General features: G+C 49.5%; 1 protein-coding gene across 1 annotated transcript in view; it reads right to left on the bottom strand.

Moving 5' to 3' along the window:
- Window positions 1–12,164, bottom strand: part of znf521 (zinc finger protein 521) — a 59,129-nt gene extending 46,965 nt beyond the window's left edge. Inside the window, exons 1-2 of the mRNA XM_080546466.1 lie at window positions 9,108–12,164; window positions 8,687–8,771 (exon numbers count right to left, since the gene is read on the bottom strand). Of these exons, the coding sequence (XP_080402592.1) occupies window positions 8,687–8,771; window positions 9,108–12,149 (3,127 nt within the window). The 5' untranslated portion in view covers window positions 12,150–12,164. The remainder of the gene's footprint in view (window positions 1–8,686; window positions 8,772–9,107) is intronic.
- Window positions 12,165–14,561: the final 2,397 nt, after the last annotated feature.

Raw genomic sequence — 14,561 nt, 5'->3', positions numbered from 1 at the left:
TGATAATGAGATACACATAACACATTAAGAGAGACCATAGACTCAGGAAAAAAAATAAAAGTATAATATATCACAATACTTGATGTTGCCATGATCAGCACTGAACATAAAAGAGGCAGCACACAGCAGCACAGACTAGTTTGTTGTCTACCAACTGATAATGACACTCCACCAACTAATCTTCCACTCCAAAACCCTTGCCTCATTCCATCATGTCGGTTGCCATGCCGGCACTGGACTTTTCAGCACCGCCATTCCGCCATTCCGGCTCCATCGAGAGCATCCCGGATCCATGAAAGCGCCGCTTCCTCACAGTGTTTCCCATGTACCCGCCGCCTCATTTAATATAACTGTCAGTGTTCACCTATCATAGGCCATTATCTGTCTCATCCGCGTTCATTATTGAAGCTAATGATCTGTTGTCCTCTCGGCTCCCTATTGAAGGAGGACTACATTAAAAGTCTCTTACTAACTTAATTAGTAATTATAAACGTTAAAGATTAATCAGAGAGAGAGTCGCTTAAGGTTGACGTCTCCAGGCGCCGGTGGGACAAATGGAAAGACAAAGGGACCGCGTCGCCCCAATGTTCACGCTGAACTCTGACGCTTGGAATGGAACCAGAGAAATGGGAAGAGAGCAAACGGGACCATTCTACCGCTAATGCTCGTGTCTAAGCGTGTGAGTGTATTTCTACGTGACGGGCCGTTTTCTCAGTAGAAGAAAGGGGGAAAAAGGCAACAATACCAAATCCCTTCGAAATATCGCTGTGTACCGTATCAAAAGTATTATGAAAAAATATTTAAAACACCCATTATAACACTATGTCAGCTAGAAAACCTATTCATGCAGTGTACGTGCTCTAATGGTTGATAAGGCAACTCCATCCTGTATATTGCAACCCTTATACACATGTACAGTAACAGAGATAACGTTGGCGCCGAATGCAATGACATATTTTAGCCCGTGAAGCACGCAGTACACACATTCTCTTAATATAACGAGATTGCAAAGGATCTCCTCAAGTAAACCCTGGCTGTACAACGGTAACGTCCCAAATCTGTGCCACTCCGTCACTTCCACCTCGCCAGCATCAGACTAACCGTATTAGCTCTGATATCGGCATTAATGCTTAATAACTAATAAAGCTTTCATCCTGGGAGTTCCTGTGTGGTTTCCATTAATGAGGAGGGGAATCGCCCAGGACCATCTCTCTCCCTGTTTTCCGGAGCGTGTTGACGCTCGCGCCGGGGGGTCGGCACTCACGGAACGGAAAAAAAACAAGGAGGAACTTTGGTAGCTTTGGAGTTGTGGAAGGGTGCTGCGGAGACAAGACTGCAGATCTGTTTCTCCGAATCCACAGGGTTAAGAGTTCGTGTCAGAGTAGTCAACTGCCAGTAAGAGTGCACTTTGATCTGAGGAATACTTTGATATTTCAGAAATACTGGAGAAGGGAAACTATTTGGCAGTATTGCAGTTCTCTGGGTGTCATTCATACAGCATTCTCCCTAGTACAAGACTATCTAAAAAAGAAAACACTTACAAGAAAAACAGCAGGCATACCACATGTCAAACTATGCTAGGCCTAAATGAAAATCAAATAGACAAATGATATCAAATTGGGGCAAAATCTACGGGAGAAATCTGTTTTCGAGGGAGCGTTTTTTCTCCTCTACTGTAAATGGCGGGTGTCCATTTTCATGGCTCTGCCCCTGCTCCTTTTTAGAGGAGAAATGGCGGTGCTTTGACTGGGAGCAGGGAGTGCTATCACACGAGACACAGGAGGGGGGTGAGGGTGGGGGCGTGGGGGCCTGGCCGGTGGCCCGCAGCACCTGAAACCTATTAGAGAGCTTTGGAACATTCCACAGGGTTCCTCCACAGCGGCCAGAGGGCATCGTAAAGGTCCTCGCTGAGAGGGTTGTCGGATCAGACGCCCCCTTTTCCACAGACCCGGCATATGGGGGGACGGCAAGGTGAAACACAGAAAACCGCCGCCTGATCGGATGCGGACTTAACGATGTGACAACAAAGTTGTCGCGTCTGGTGTCGTTCGACGTACGCGAAACGGCACAGGGACGTAATCCCAATACGCGAAAGGGAGCATCACGGAAACGCGAAGGATTCTTCCCAGCGTGACTATAAAGATGAAATACCCCATCCTCCTTTGACCTCGTAACTGAAAGGCGGCGTTTTGAATAAGGACGCCAGGAAATTACTATAATATAGTTATATATACTGTAACCGATCAAGTCGGTGGGTATATCAAATGGTTTGCCATCTGGACACATAACAGTGAGAGCCCAATAGTGTGCACTCACACTCTCAAAAGCAAACACACATAAACACGCGAGACCGCCGATGCCAACTTTCACAGATTTTAGTTTTGTTCCGTCGGCCCGCGCCGCCGCTGCCTCTGTGTTTTTTTAGCAGTACCAAGGTCCATCTCTTTGGCCGAGTCTCTTGCCCATGCCTCAGTGTTATGCTCGGTGGGTTTAGCTCTATGGGTGTCTGTGGCCTCTCTCCTCTGGCCGCCCGTGTCCATTTGCTCTGCGGGTATGGCAGGGCCCGAGCTGACAGATGGCTGGCCCCTCTCCCTCCACTCTCCGCTCCGGAGTAACACAGTAACTGGTTTTTCCTCCGCCGTTGACCTTGCCACAGCCAGCCAGCGATCCAGGCTGGCACTCCGCCTGTCGAACAGGAGGGTAATGAAGTCCAGCGCCGCTCACATGATTATTAAGGCTTTGACGCTGGGGGGCCTTTGAGCGCTGCCCCCCCCCCCCACACCCCTCACACACGCACCCCACACCCCCACTCTTCCCCTGTCTGCCATTCACACACGCCGAGATTTGATGAGAACGGTCTATCGTTACACAGCACTTTGGAAAAACCAAATTGTGCGCCGTTAAAGAGTGCGTCCAACTTTGTGGATTTCTCGGGTACATTTCGCTGGCTGTTCGTTCGTTTGCTGGTTGTTAGCCGACCGAAATGGACCATTCCACAGCCATGCCACTGGCACCCTTAATCTAGACGCTTTTTAGAGCAAGATGTTTCTCATGTATTGTAACTAGATGGACTACTGTGTGCCACAGCTCGGTCGACGCTGACAAGAGCCTCTAAAAGCCACAGCACTCAACAGCACTACACCACATCACAACTACGCCCTGCGCTGTAATTCTCCCTGGCCATGAGACATCTCCAGGCACGCTTGGAGTCTGGGTCCGGGTCCCACCAGAGGCTGGACTGGGATTTGAGAGGTGTGGGTTGCAGCTCTGACCTTTACTAAGGCAGAGCTGTCTGTTTGCACTGTTCCCTGAAGCCCCCCCTCCTCCCCGCCTGACTGCTTAGCAACCCCCTTAGACCAGTGTGGCCCGGAAGTGCGCATGCTCGGGATGGCCTCCGTGACATCTCAGAGCTCTTTGGGGACGGGGGAGTAACGTAGAGGTTAATTTTTATCATTCAGTATTTATGGGGCACTTCAGAACAAGGGTTGGCATTAATAGTCTAAAGGAGACATCCCTCTTGTATATAAATAAAACATAGCAAGAAGCACAGGAAGAACCTACCTCAATCCAGGTCGCCAAGTGGTCTTACGTAGTTGAAAGCTGAAGTTGCAGCAGCCAAGTCCTACATTTAGCTTCTGATACAGTTCTGTGGCACAGATCTGGTAAAAAACTTAAATATCCAACAGCAGATATGGATCAAATGGTAAAATGGTAACCACCAACCAAGACTACACAAGGTATACAAAGACCTTTCAAAAAAGGATTTGCCAAAAAAATCACCATGGTGATATCAGCCTCCCAATCAAAACGCAGTCCAGACATTGTTCCCTCAAAGCTTGAACAAACAACCAGTATGAACTGGGAGCATTACATATTTCCTCACATGTTAGCCTAGCCTGTGAGGTGTGGGGAAATGTCAAGAAAATCAATAGAGAAGGACCACATCAGACTCAGCTTGTCTGACCTAGCAACAGCGCATCCCCCTGGTGATGTCAATTACCTCAACAACAACAAAAAAACACACCAAGAAGAGCCCACACTCCGCAATGCCGTAAAAGTTGCGAACACAGTCGTCTCCGAGTTAAAGAAGAAATCAGAACTTATTTTCTTTTTCATTGTTTTTACAGAAGGAAGAAACCAGTCAGGTATTGTTACTGTAGGTAACACTCCCCGCAACTGGATGTGAGAATCTAAAGATAGTCTTTTTTCACAGCCTTCTCTGTTTTCTATTCTCCTCATGGACGCCACATTAGTCAGGGAGAGGTATAATGTAACGAGCAGGAAGGTGCGCGTAATTGCATATTAGCAGCAGCACACTTGGCTGCGCGGGAGGTGACTGCGCTAACGAACAGAGAGGCGTTATTAATCACCAATTAATAAAAGCAGTCAGAAATCGCACTCGGTATACAGTACGCATGGCTTCCTTTGTTTCCAGTGGCTGGTCGGAAGGAGCTATGTTCTCTTTATTTATTTGATAAGATTGATCCTGTTCCTGTGCTCTGTTGACTATGGGGGGTTTCGGAGACTGATCCAGCCCCCCCTAGGAGGCCAAAAGAGTGTTCCCCATGTTTGTTAACAGATTACATGTGTATGTGCTGTATGAATGAGTTCAATGCGCTGGGAAAGGATGTGTTATTGCTACTACATTGTATAGCAATAGCAATCTAATCAAAGAGGATTACGGGATACGGCGGGTATTGAAACGGTAAAACAACACACACCGCCACACCGTGAGATGAAAAGCTCCTTAATGGAGTAGTAACTGTGTTGCCACCAGTGTAGAAAGAGACAGTGACGAAGACCGTGTAATCAGCACACCATTGCCCAAGCTGCTCCAGGGACCCGAAACAAGAGGATATGTGTCAGGGATAATTTGCAGCCCTTGGAAGGGCACAAAACAAGCCTTTTTAGCTCCAAAACGCAGTCATACTCCCCTGTTTTTAGTCCATCACTAAAAAGCCAACGCTGTTCAGGTTGCCAGGTCGGTCGGTTAGTCTGAAAAAAGGGAGAGGCGGGGAGAGATAACAGAGAGGAGGAGGAACTAGGAGGAGGGCTGGAGGCCTCACGCTCGCCCTTCTCTCCAGCTCTGGAACGGCCCACAGTGCCTGCTTCACACAGAGCGGCCAGCTGTACAGCAAATGTGCCTTTCCCTCTCCGCCCCCGAACCCCCCCCCCCCCTCCCCTCCTGTGCCCCCCCCCTCCGCCTGGACCGACCAGGCCACCGGCTCCTCTCTGTGAGAGGGGAAGGCTCCTCCCTGACTTGGCTTGAGGCTCAGTGCTGTCACCAGCCCAAAATCTGGTAGAGGTGACCCCGAAAGCACTTTCTGGAATGTGCTGGGTTTGTTTGTTTATGATTGTCCTTCTAAAGCGTTGCCACCTTGGCTAGAGCCGCTTGGAACGGACCGGAGTATGATCAGGATCAGAGTAAACACAGATACAGTGAAGAAATTCTAACCCTTTTCACCTTTAAAACACTTAAAGACGTGTCACGGTTCCTCAAATCCACACGGGGGTATTTGGAACAGTGGGACAAATGGGTCAAACGTCCACCCCCCGTCCCGTCCCGTCCCGTGATCTTCCAAATGTCAGAGTTCACAGTGGGGTCAAAGTGAAGCACTGAGAAGAGGTGATGTCCTGCTGGTAAAACCAAACAGGCTTATCTGACAATAAAAGACCTTGAAAGGTATACCATACTTAAAAAAAAAGAAAAATGACAAAAGAAAAAAATAAATAGTTTCGCCAAATAGAGGAATGTCAGTTTCAATATTGCGTCTCTTGCAACCTTGAGACTAAAACAGACGAGGAATGTCACAAATTGTTGTGTCTGTGCGTAGGTAGCGGGAGGGAGGTCTTAATCAACATCTCAAACAAAGAAAGATACAAATGAAGGATTTTGATAGTCGCCACAACAGCTGAAAGCTGTATAAATCTGTTTGTCTCTGGAGAAAAATCGGACACCCTCAATTCTGTAAGTGCGCCATGCCAAAAAAACTCTAAACTAAAGAGTGGCCAGCTGTCTTCTGGCCTGCTATTAAATTGCTCCTTGGATGGTGGCGATATCATTTTTTTCTCCATAGGAGTATCACACCACGTCCCCAAACAGAGCGACCAGCTGTACAGCAAATGTGTACTGATCCATCTGGGCCCTAGCAGGCTGCGGCCTCCATCTTAAGACACGTGGGGCCGTCCGTGGGCTTGGCCAGGGTTGGTCTGCAGAGCACACTCCTGCACCCAATGGCCACCTCCCTCCCCCTTCATTTACGCCACGATTATCATGCTAAATGTCGAGCAGCTACGCACCAGAGCTGTGCTTCTCTGTCCGAGCTAGGGGGGTACCGTCGTCATCGGAGCATAATATCCCATGCATCAAAATGTGCTGGCAGACTTACAAACGAGGAGGCCCACAAACTCACTTTTGGTCGGATGAGAGGAGAGGGAGGGAGGGAGGGAGGGAGGGAGGCAGGGGAGGCGGAGTGCACTTGGCTTACGGAGACTATTGTATTACAAAGACAGCTGAGATGGACTTGTCTCGGTGAGACAGGCTCAGGTTTTGTTGTTCCATACACTTAGCACTATCGTTATGTCACGCCACATCACTATATATAGAGTTATCAGTGTGAACCGACACCACGGAGCTGGGCGCGGATGAAAACAACACCCCTATGAATCCAGCGCTTGCTCCATTACCTACGCTAATAACGCTGACAGCTGAGCGGAGATGACCCCAGCCCCCGTTTCCCCTCTCCTGTGCAGATGGCCATTAAAAGGAGAAAGTGTCCCTTTTTTTTCAGGAGAGAAGGTATTTAGAGCTTTTTCCAAATGAGGACTTTTTTTTTTTTCTCTCTCCCTGCTTTTTTGGCCCAAATTGGCTTTCACAGTAATTACAGCCCGGTCCAAATTTAACCCCATTGTCGAAGAGGGACTATAGGAGAAATGCCTCAGCATATAAAACCACCCAAAGTGAACTCTGATCAACACCGGTGTAATAACAAGGCTGGACAAAGTGTGTCCCCCTTTATATCTTTATTTCTTTTGGTTTCGCAGCCTCTGATTTGTTTGCGTTCAATCTTATCATCGCAATAATGAAATGACTGCATCTCAATCTTTCACCGCGTTCAATCTTTCTTTTTTTTTTAATCCGTCATACGTTTCAGGGGGGGGCAAAACACTGTACGTTCACAGACATCATTGGATACACAATGGATGCATCTCACAACCATCTTGTAAATAAAAAAAAACTATATGAGTGAGATATTGGAAAAGTAAGACATCAAGCAATAGCCCAATCATCTATCCTCTTGTTTTCCTAAGCTGCCTGGATTCGACTATTATGGAGGAATCGGATGCCTGTGTAGCTGACAGACATAAACTAACCAGTAGGGGGGTTTGTTTTTTACCCACCTAGTGTGCACCGTGCCTGCTTTCGAAAGAGAAAGGACTTATGCTGGCATGGTACTGTATTAGGCGCCCCCAGTAGAGTGGTGAGAGAGCAGATCGCAAAGATGAATACAAAACACACACACCTACACACACTCGCAGTCTCTCTCTCTCTCTCTCTCTCTCTCTCTCTCTCTCTCTCTCTCTCTCTCTCTCTCTCTCTCTCTCTCTCTCTCTCTCTCTCTCTCTCTCTCTCTCTCTCTCTCTCTCTCTCTCTCTCTCTCTCTCTCTCTCTCTCTCTCTCTCTCTCTCTCTCTCTCTCTCTCTCTCTCTCTCTCTCTCTCTCTCTCTCTCTCTCTCTCTCTCTCTCTCTCTCTCTCTCTCTCTCTCTCTCTCTCTCTCTCTCTCTCTCTCTCTCTCTCTCTCTCTCTCTCTCTCTCTCTCTCTCTCTCTCTCTCTCTCTCTCTCTCTCTCTCTCTCACATACACACCACACCATCAAAATCACAAATCACATGCCCGTGATTGTTTATGCACAAACAGTGTGGTCCTGATAGAATTGCCCACCAGTCCTGATAGAATTGCCCACCGTGTTTAAATTCACCTGCGCCCAGGAGCGCGTCCCAAACAGAGAGGCGGTTTGGTTCCAGATCAATGAGTCTCTCTCCCACTGAAGACAACAGATAATGCAGTGTAATGAAAGAGCCGCCAAACGAGCTGCATAAATGAATGAATAAAGGAAGAGACTGGAATTCAGACGCCTACTTACTGCAGGCGAGAGAGGCTGTTTTTGAATTGTGTATTCTGTGGAAATGATTCTACCTGCATACAAATGAAAAAACGAAAAGTAAAGACGTTTGAAAATGTGCTCTTTGTGTGTCGGAGGCAAACCGCGAGAATGGAGATGCATCTTTAGCGTTGGATTTCAACGTTATGCAGTGAAATCCCTTTTGTCCAATTATCAAATTGTGCTATATTTGCGGTCATACATTTGTAGAGAATAGAGAGAATTTACAAGTTAGCTTTTGAAATGGAGCACGCATACACAATGTCGCAATGTTCATGTTGGTGCATCGTAGAGACTCTCTTCATCAGCTCATGTACTTTGGATGTATTAACATCGCTCAAACAATTGTAATATATAGATTTAACAAAGCAAAAAACAAACAAAAAAAGCAATCATTTTCATATCTTGAAGAACTATTCAGAATAGGTTTTTATGTTTAAAAGGTATCGCGTTGTACAATTAACACAGTATCTGAATACATGCTCCCATGAATGACGAAAAAATACAAATAGTAATCTCTTACCTAGCATGTGATTAGCGACGTGGACTTGAATGTCCCATTCACTGTAGAAGACCATCTGACATTTGATGCACTGGTAGGTCTTCTTCTGGACAAGGGACCAGGAGGAAAAGCAACAGAAGGACATGGGGTGTTGACTACTTCATAATCATTTCTCTACATCTTATTCATTATCAAACACATCAAGATGTACCCTCATATTTACATTCACTAGGAATTTGACTCTTATTTCTACCAAAGATCAAGCATTAACTTATTCCAGCTCACTCATTGATTACTCCCCAGAGCTGAAGAACTTATTTGTGTTGTGTGTGTGTTTTGAAAGAGAACAAGCTGATCGATTGGACAACCGACACCATCTAACAAAATGGTATTACTGTAACTCATATGCTAATGTGTATCTCCATGTACTAAAGTGTCTTACCTCCTCAGTCTGTGAGGGGCTGGCCCTGGGCGCGGGGGACACCTGGGGGGTCCTGAGCTGCCCGCTGTTGCTATCCCCTCCCTGCTCCCTGTGCACCGTCTGGATATGGTTCTGCAGCTCCGCCTCCGACTCGAACTTCACGTTGCAGCTGGAGCACCGTGTCTTGGCAGCCGTTGAGGAGGATGAGGAGGAGGTGGATGATGACGAGGAAGCGGCTTTGCCTTTCCCCTCCCCGGGGCTGAGACTCTCCCCCTGAGCCCAGCTGCCAGCTGCCGTGGCTGGTGTCGTAGCTCCACCCTGCTGCTGCTGCTGCTGCCTGCCTCCGTTCACCGTGGGGCTAGAGCTCTTGGAGCCAGCGGCGCTGACACACGCGGCGCACAGCCCATACGGCAGGCCGTTTATGTCCAGCTTCACCAGGTCCTGCTTGGAGCGGAACTCTTTGAGACACGAGGCACACTTGAAGATCTTCTGGGGCTGGTGGTGGTGCTGCTGGGTGTAGGCGCGGCCGATGGGGTGGTTCGTGGACATGGTGCCGGTTTTCTGCATGTGAAAGGTGCCGTGGATCTTGAGCTCCAGGGTGGAGGTGACGGTCTGCATGCACACCACACAACGGAAGCCCGTCAGGGAGTTCCTCAGGTCAGGGTGCATCTGGCAGTGCTCCATGAAGTCTTCCTCGCTGTGCAAGGGCATCTTGCAGATGCGACAGCTGCCTGTGTCCAGACTCTTGCTGTGGGTGACCTTGTGCTCGGTCAGGGTGAGCAGTGAGGGGAATCGATCGCCGCAGATGGGACACATGTAGTGCTTGACAGGGCCCAGGTGGGTCTGCATGTGCTCCCTCAGCCCCGGCTCAGAGAAGAAGGTGCGGGAGCAGACATTGCACTTATGGTTGCCCTTGATCATGTCTGCCTTTCTCTTCCTCATGGCACTCTCGCCTGGGCGGATGTTGTGGTCCCGGAGCTGGTGGTTGGTGAGGAGGGAGTCCATGGTGTAGGACGCCCCACAGATGTCACAGCTGAACAGGGGATCGGCGGCATCCACTTCCTCCTCACTACCATCGTGGCTGTTAAGGGTGTCCACAACACCAGGTACTGTTGTCACTGATCCATGATTGTTGGTTAGGAGAACCTGTAGCTCAGCATCGTCCTTGGCCACCGCATCTCCTCCTCCAGTGGTGGAGCCATTGGCACCACAGTTCTGGGCTTTGCCCTCGAACACACAGTGCTTTTCCCTCAGGTGTTTCTCCAGTAGGACGATGGCGTGGAATGCCTTGCTGCAGAAACGGCAGTTGTACTTCTTGCTGTGGGTGGTGATGTGGCACTGCAGCTCCACCTCGGTACCGAAGGACTCGCCGCAGAAGATGCAGCGGTGGGCCCGGCCCTGGTTCTCCAGGTGGCTGTGTTTGACGTGCAGCTGCAGGTCCGCCTCGTGCCTGAAGTCCCAGTTGCAGGACGTGCAGCGGTAAACCTTCTTCTCGTTGCTGTGCTTGACAGCCAGATGGAGCTGGGTGGACACCTTGGAATCGAACACTTCCTGGCAGAGGGTGCAGCGGAAGAACACAAAGGTGTGCATGTCCAGAAGGTGCTTCTGAAGGTCGTCCACCGAGGTGAACTGCTTGTCACAGCTCTCGCAGATGTAGTAGGTGGAGGTGATTGTGAAGTGGACCGTCACATGCTTCAGCAGGGACTCTTGGTTTGGGAACTCCTTGTTGCACTGCGGGCAGGTGAGCTGAGGCTGCAGGCCGTCGAGGTGAGTTTTCAGATGTGTCTGAAACAGGTCGAGGCTGGTGTACTTGGCCCCACACTGGTTACATATGAACTCACTGGTAACACGAGAGGACCCTGCTTGTTTGAGAAGCGCAGTGTGATCCAAAGATATTGGTGAAGACGGGCTAAGAGTCCTCAGGGATTTCTTCCCATTATTCATGTAGTTTAGCGCCAGAGGAATGTTCTTGTGGTTCTCCTTGATGTGCTTGTTCAGCTTCAGAACACTGTTGAAGATGGGTGAGTTGGTGCAATAAGAGCAAGAGTAGACCTCCACAATGGGCTCCTTTGAGGAAATCCCCATGGGGGAGTCGAAGCGCAGGCTGTCCCCATCACAGTGGGTCTGGCGGACATGCTCTTCTAAGGTAGTCTCCGTCAGGAATCCCATGAAGCACTGGGGGCAGAAAAAGGCATTGCTCTCCTTGGCCACAGGGCTGGGGAAGCCGTGGCAGCAGCGGATGTGCTCCTGCAGGGCGTTGATTTCACTCAGCACCTCTGGGCAGAAGTTACACTGGAGCAGGGCATCGGGGAGGCTGGCGAGCAGGGCCGCGTGGTCCTCGGCATTGTGCACCTGCTTCAGGTGCTCGTTCAGGTTGAACAGGGAGGGCAGTACCTCCAGGCAGAACTGACAGGTGTGGGCCTGCTCTGGTTTGTCCAGGTGCATAGTCCTCAGGTGGATCTGAAGCACAGCCAGGCTGGAGAACACTTGCTTGTTGCAATAGATGCAGCTGTAGCAGACCTTGGGTTGTTTGGCCGATCGTCCTCCCATGTCAGAGGTGTGCTGGGCGGCCCTCTTCCTCCTCCCTCGGGTCTTGGGGACAGACGCAGCGGTTTCCACCATGGTGGAGCTGTCGACGGAGAGGTTGGAGTCTGGGGTGGTGCTGGAGACGGAGGTGTAACCCACCGTTAGCAGGGAGGGGCTGTTGCTATGGTTACTGGACTCGGGGAGCTGGTGGATATCCATGTGGGCGTAGAGGTCCTCCACCGAGAGGAAGTGCTCGGAGCAGATAGCGCAGGCATGGCCTTTCCTGTCGCGGCTGTGGGCCTGGTCGATGTGGGTCAGCAGGGTGCCCTCGTCGCTGAAGGGCTCGTGGCAGTAGATGCACTGCAGGGCGGCGCCCAGGCCCCCGTCCTCTGACGGGGAGCACTCCGGGTGGCACTCGGCGATGTGCCTCTGCAGCTCCTCCGGGACGTCGAAACCCTCCTCGCAGCGGCTGCACTTGCGGGTCTCCTTCTTCCAGTCCTCTGGCCTCCTGTCTTTGCCGCGCTCGTGCACCTGCATGTGACCGTGGAGCGAGCTGGAGGAGAGGAAACCCCGGCGGCACACGGGGCACTTGTGCGGCTTGTTGGAGGCGTGCGTCTTCATGTGGATCTTGAGGTGGTCGCTGCGCGAGAAGGCCGAGTCGCACTCGCCGCAGTGGTACTTCTTGTCGCCGGTGTGCAGCTTGACGTGGCGGTCTCGGCTGCGCTTATGCTTAAACAGGCGGCTGCAGAAGGTGCAGCTGAAGGGCAGCTTGTCTCCGTGGCTCTGCTCGTGGCGCTTGAGGAAGCTTAGGCGGCTGAAGGACTTGTCACAGAACTGGCACGGGTACGGCAGGCCGGGGCCTCCTTCCTCCTCGCCGAAATCGTAGTCATCGCAATGGCCCGGGGATGTCTGGTCCTTACTGGAGGGAGATGATGCAGGCCAAGAGCAGGAAGGGTCATCCTCGATGTCAACACCGTCTGCAGAGAAAGAGAGACAGAGAGAATGAAGAAGGGGAAAGTGTGAGAGGGATAGAGAGAGAGAGAGAGAGAGACAGTGGGAATGAGTGAAAGAGGGAATGAGTGAAAGAGAAGGAGAGAGGAAGAGACAGAGAGAAGGTGTTTTGTCAGATTGCATTAGGAACCTCACTTGCTTTGGCTCTGTTAAATAGTAAAGGTGGGTTGCTCTGGCGTTAGCCATTATGGTAATTATGTGGGTTGCTAAGTGTGAATTTACATTTCTTTGCAACTTGCAACTTTTTTTCTACTGCATTATGCCTGTCTCGCGCAGGAAACAATGCCTCTCCTTAGGTGTTATCTAAAAAAGTACATTTGAATCTTTAATTCAAAGTATAATTAGAGGAAAGGAAAAAATAAAATGCTTTTACCTCAATTAACCTTGTATGGGGCCATCCATGTAATAGCTTAGCCTACTGTGACTTAAAATGCAATCTCTAACATTTAAACCCAACACATGACAATGGGGTGCTTTAAGATGTAAGCCCCACATGAGGTAAATAAGGACACTTTTATTACAGTTACAATAACTTGAATAGTTTCAGAAAAAATTATAGGCCCTAAAATGACCTTATAACAAGGAAAAATACAGGTTTTTACGAGGTTAAAAAAGGAAAGAATATGTATATATATACTGTATATAAAGACTAAATACTATAATTCAACCATAGTGTAGGATGTAGAATGACAGAATGATATGTAGAACAGCTCTGTCAACAGAAAAATGAATAACACTGCTTCTATGTACATTACTCCGGATATATTAGATTATGGAATATTGGCGCAGCACCATCTGAACTGAGCCATAAGGCAGCCGGTACTGGATAGATGAATGTGCCAGGGGGCAGTGTGGAGGGACAGGGTGAGGGCAGAGAGAGGGATGGAGGGAGGACAGGGAAGATAACTACCTCACCCTCCCAAGGACAAGCAGGTGCAGAGATGACCAGGGGACATTTGACAACTGCCAATGTGCTCCCCGCCCCCCCCCCCCCCCCATAACACCCTGACATTCATGTGATGTACATTCTTTATCTGAGTCATTTTATTCGTAGACATTCCACTCAGCCTACTGTACCGATGGAAAACACAGAACACCGGTTTCCACCAGTTCAAAAGGTTACAGACCACGTCTTTCCTCTGCCGAATCCTAAGTGCTGTGAACTTCCTTACTTAAATAAAACCACGTAATTCCAACCTCTTCGGAAAAGAAAAAAAAAAAGCCAACAAAGTCAAAAGGCCAAAACTTGGACCGGGAAAAACAAGAGGAAGCTGCGAAGATTTATGGGGACGGACGAAGGAAAAGCATATAGCTCATTCCAGGATCCAGCCTCCACACTATCCTTCGGCTGACAAATCCAAGTCTCTCCCTCTCTCTTTCTCTCTCTCTCTCTTTCTTTCTGTTGTTTTCGCAGGGAGATCTGCCCTTCGTCAGGATAACATGCCCTCTCGGAGCACTTACCCCCGTCAGGGCCTATCTTCAGGAAACAGATGGGGTCGGAGGCCATTCCCCTGCCCCTCCAAACTGCTGAAAGCTGCACATTAAGAGCCCACCTCCACACCGTAACCCTCCCGGAAACCTCCCACCCCTGGCAAGGTGCCACACACAAACACACACACACACACACACACACGCACACACATCTCACTCAAGGAGCAAACCTTGCCTGATTTTCCTTGTTCTATCTATCTCACCCATGTTTCGGATTTTCATTTTTTTTTCTCTCTAGTTGGAGGGAGGATGGGTGAGTCAGTGGTATGCCCTCCTCCATAGAGGGGGCGGATCTGCCCTCTCGCACACCGCCTACCAGGGTAGGAGTAGACACACAGTGCAAAGAAGAATGACCCTAGTCAATGCCTTACAGTCAAACATGTTGGCTAGGAGACAACGAAAACAAACAAATAGACGTATCGAGATACAGCTACAGCGGGCAGAATT

The sequence above is a fragment of the Nansenia antarctica genome (genome assembly GCF_963989245.1).
Source record: "Nansenia antarctica genome assembly, chromosome: 16".
Lineage (NCBI taxonomy): Eukaryota > Metazoa > Chordata > Actinopteri > Argentiniformes > Microstomatidae > Nansenia > Nansenia antarctica.
Note: the sequence above shows the minus strand (reverse complement) of the source record. Positions and strands in the feature narration are given on the sequence as shown.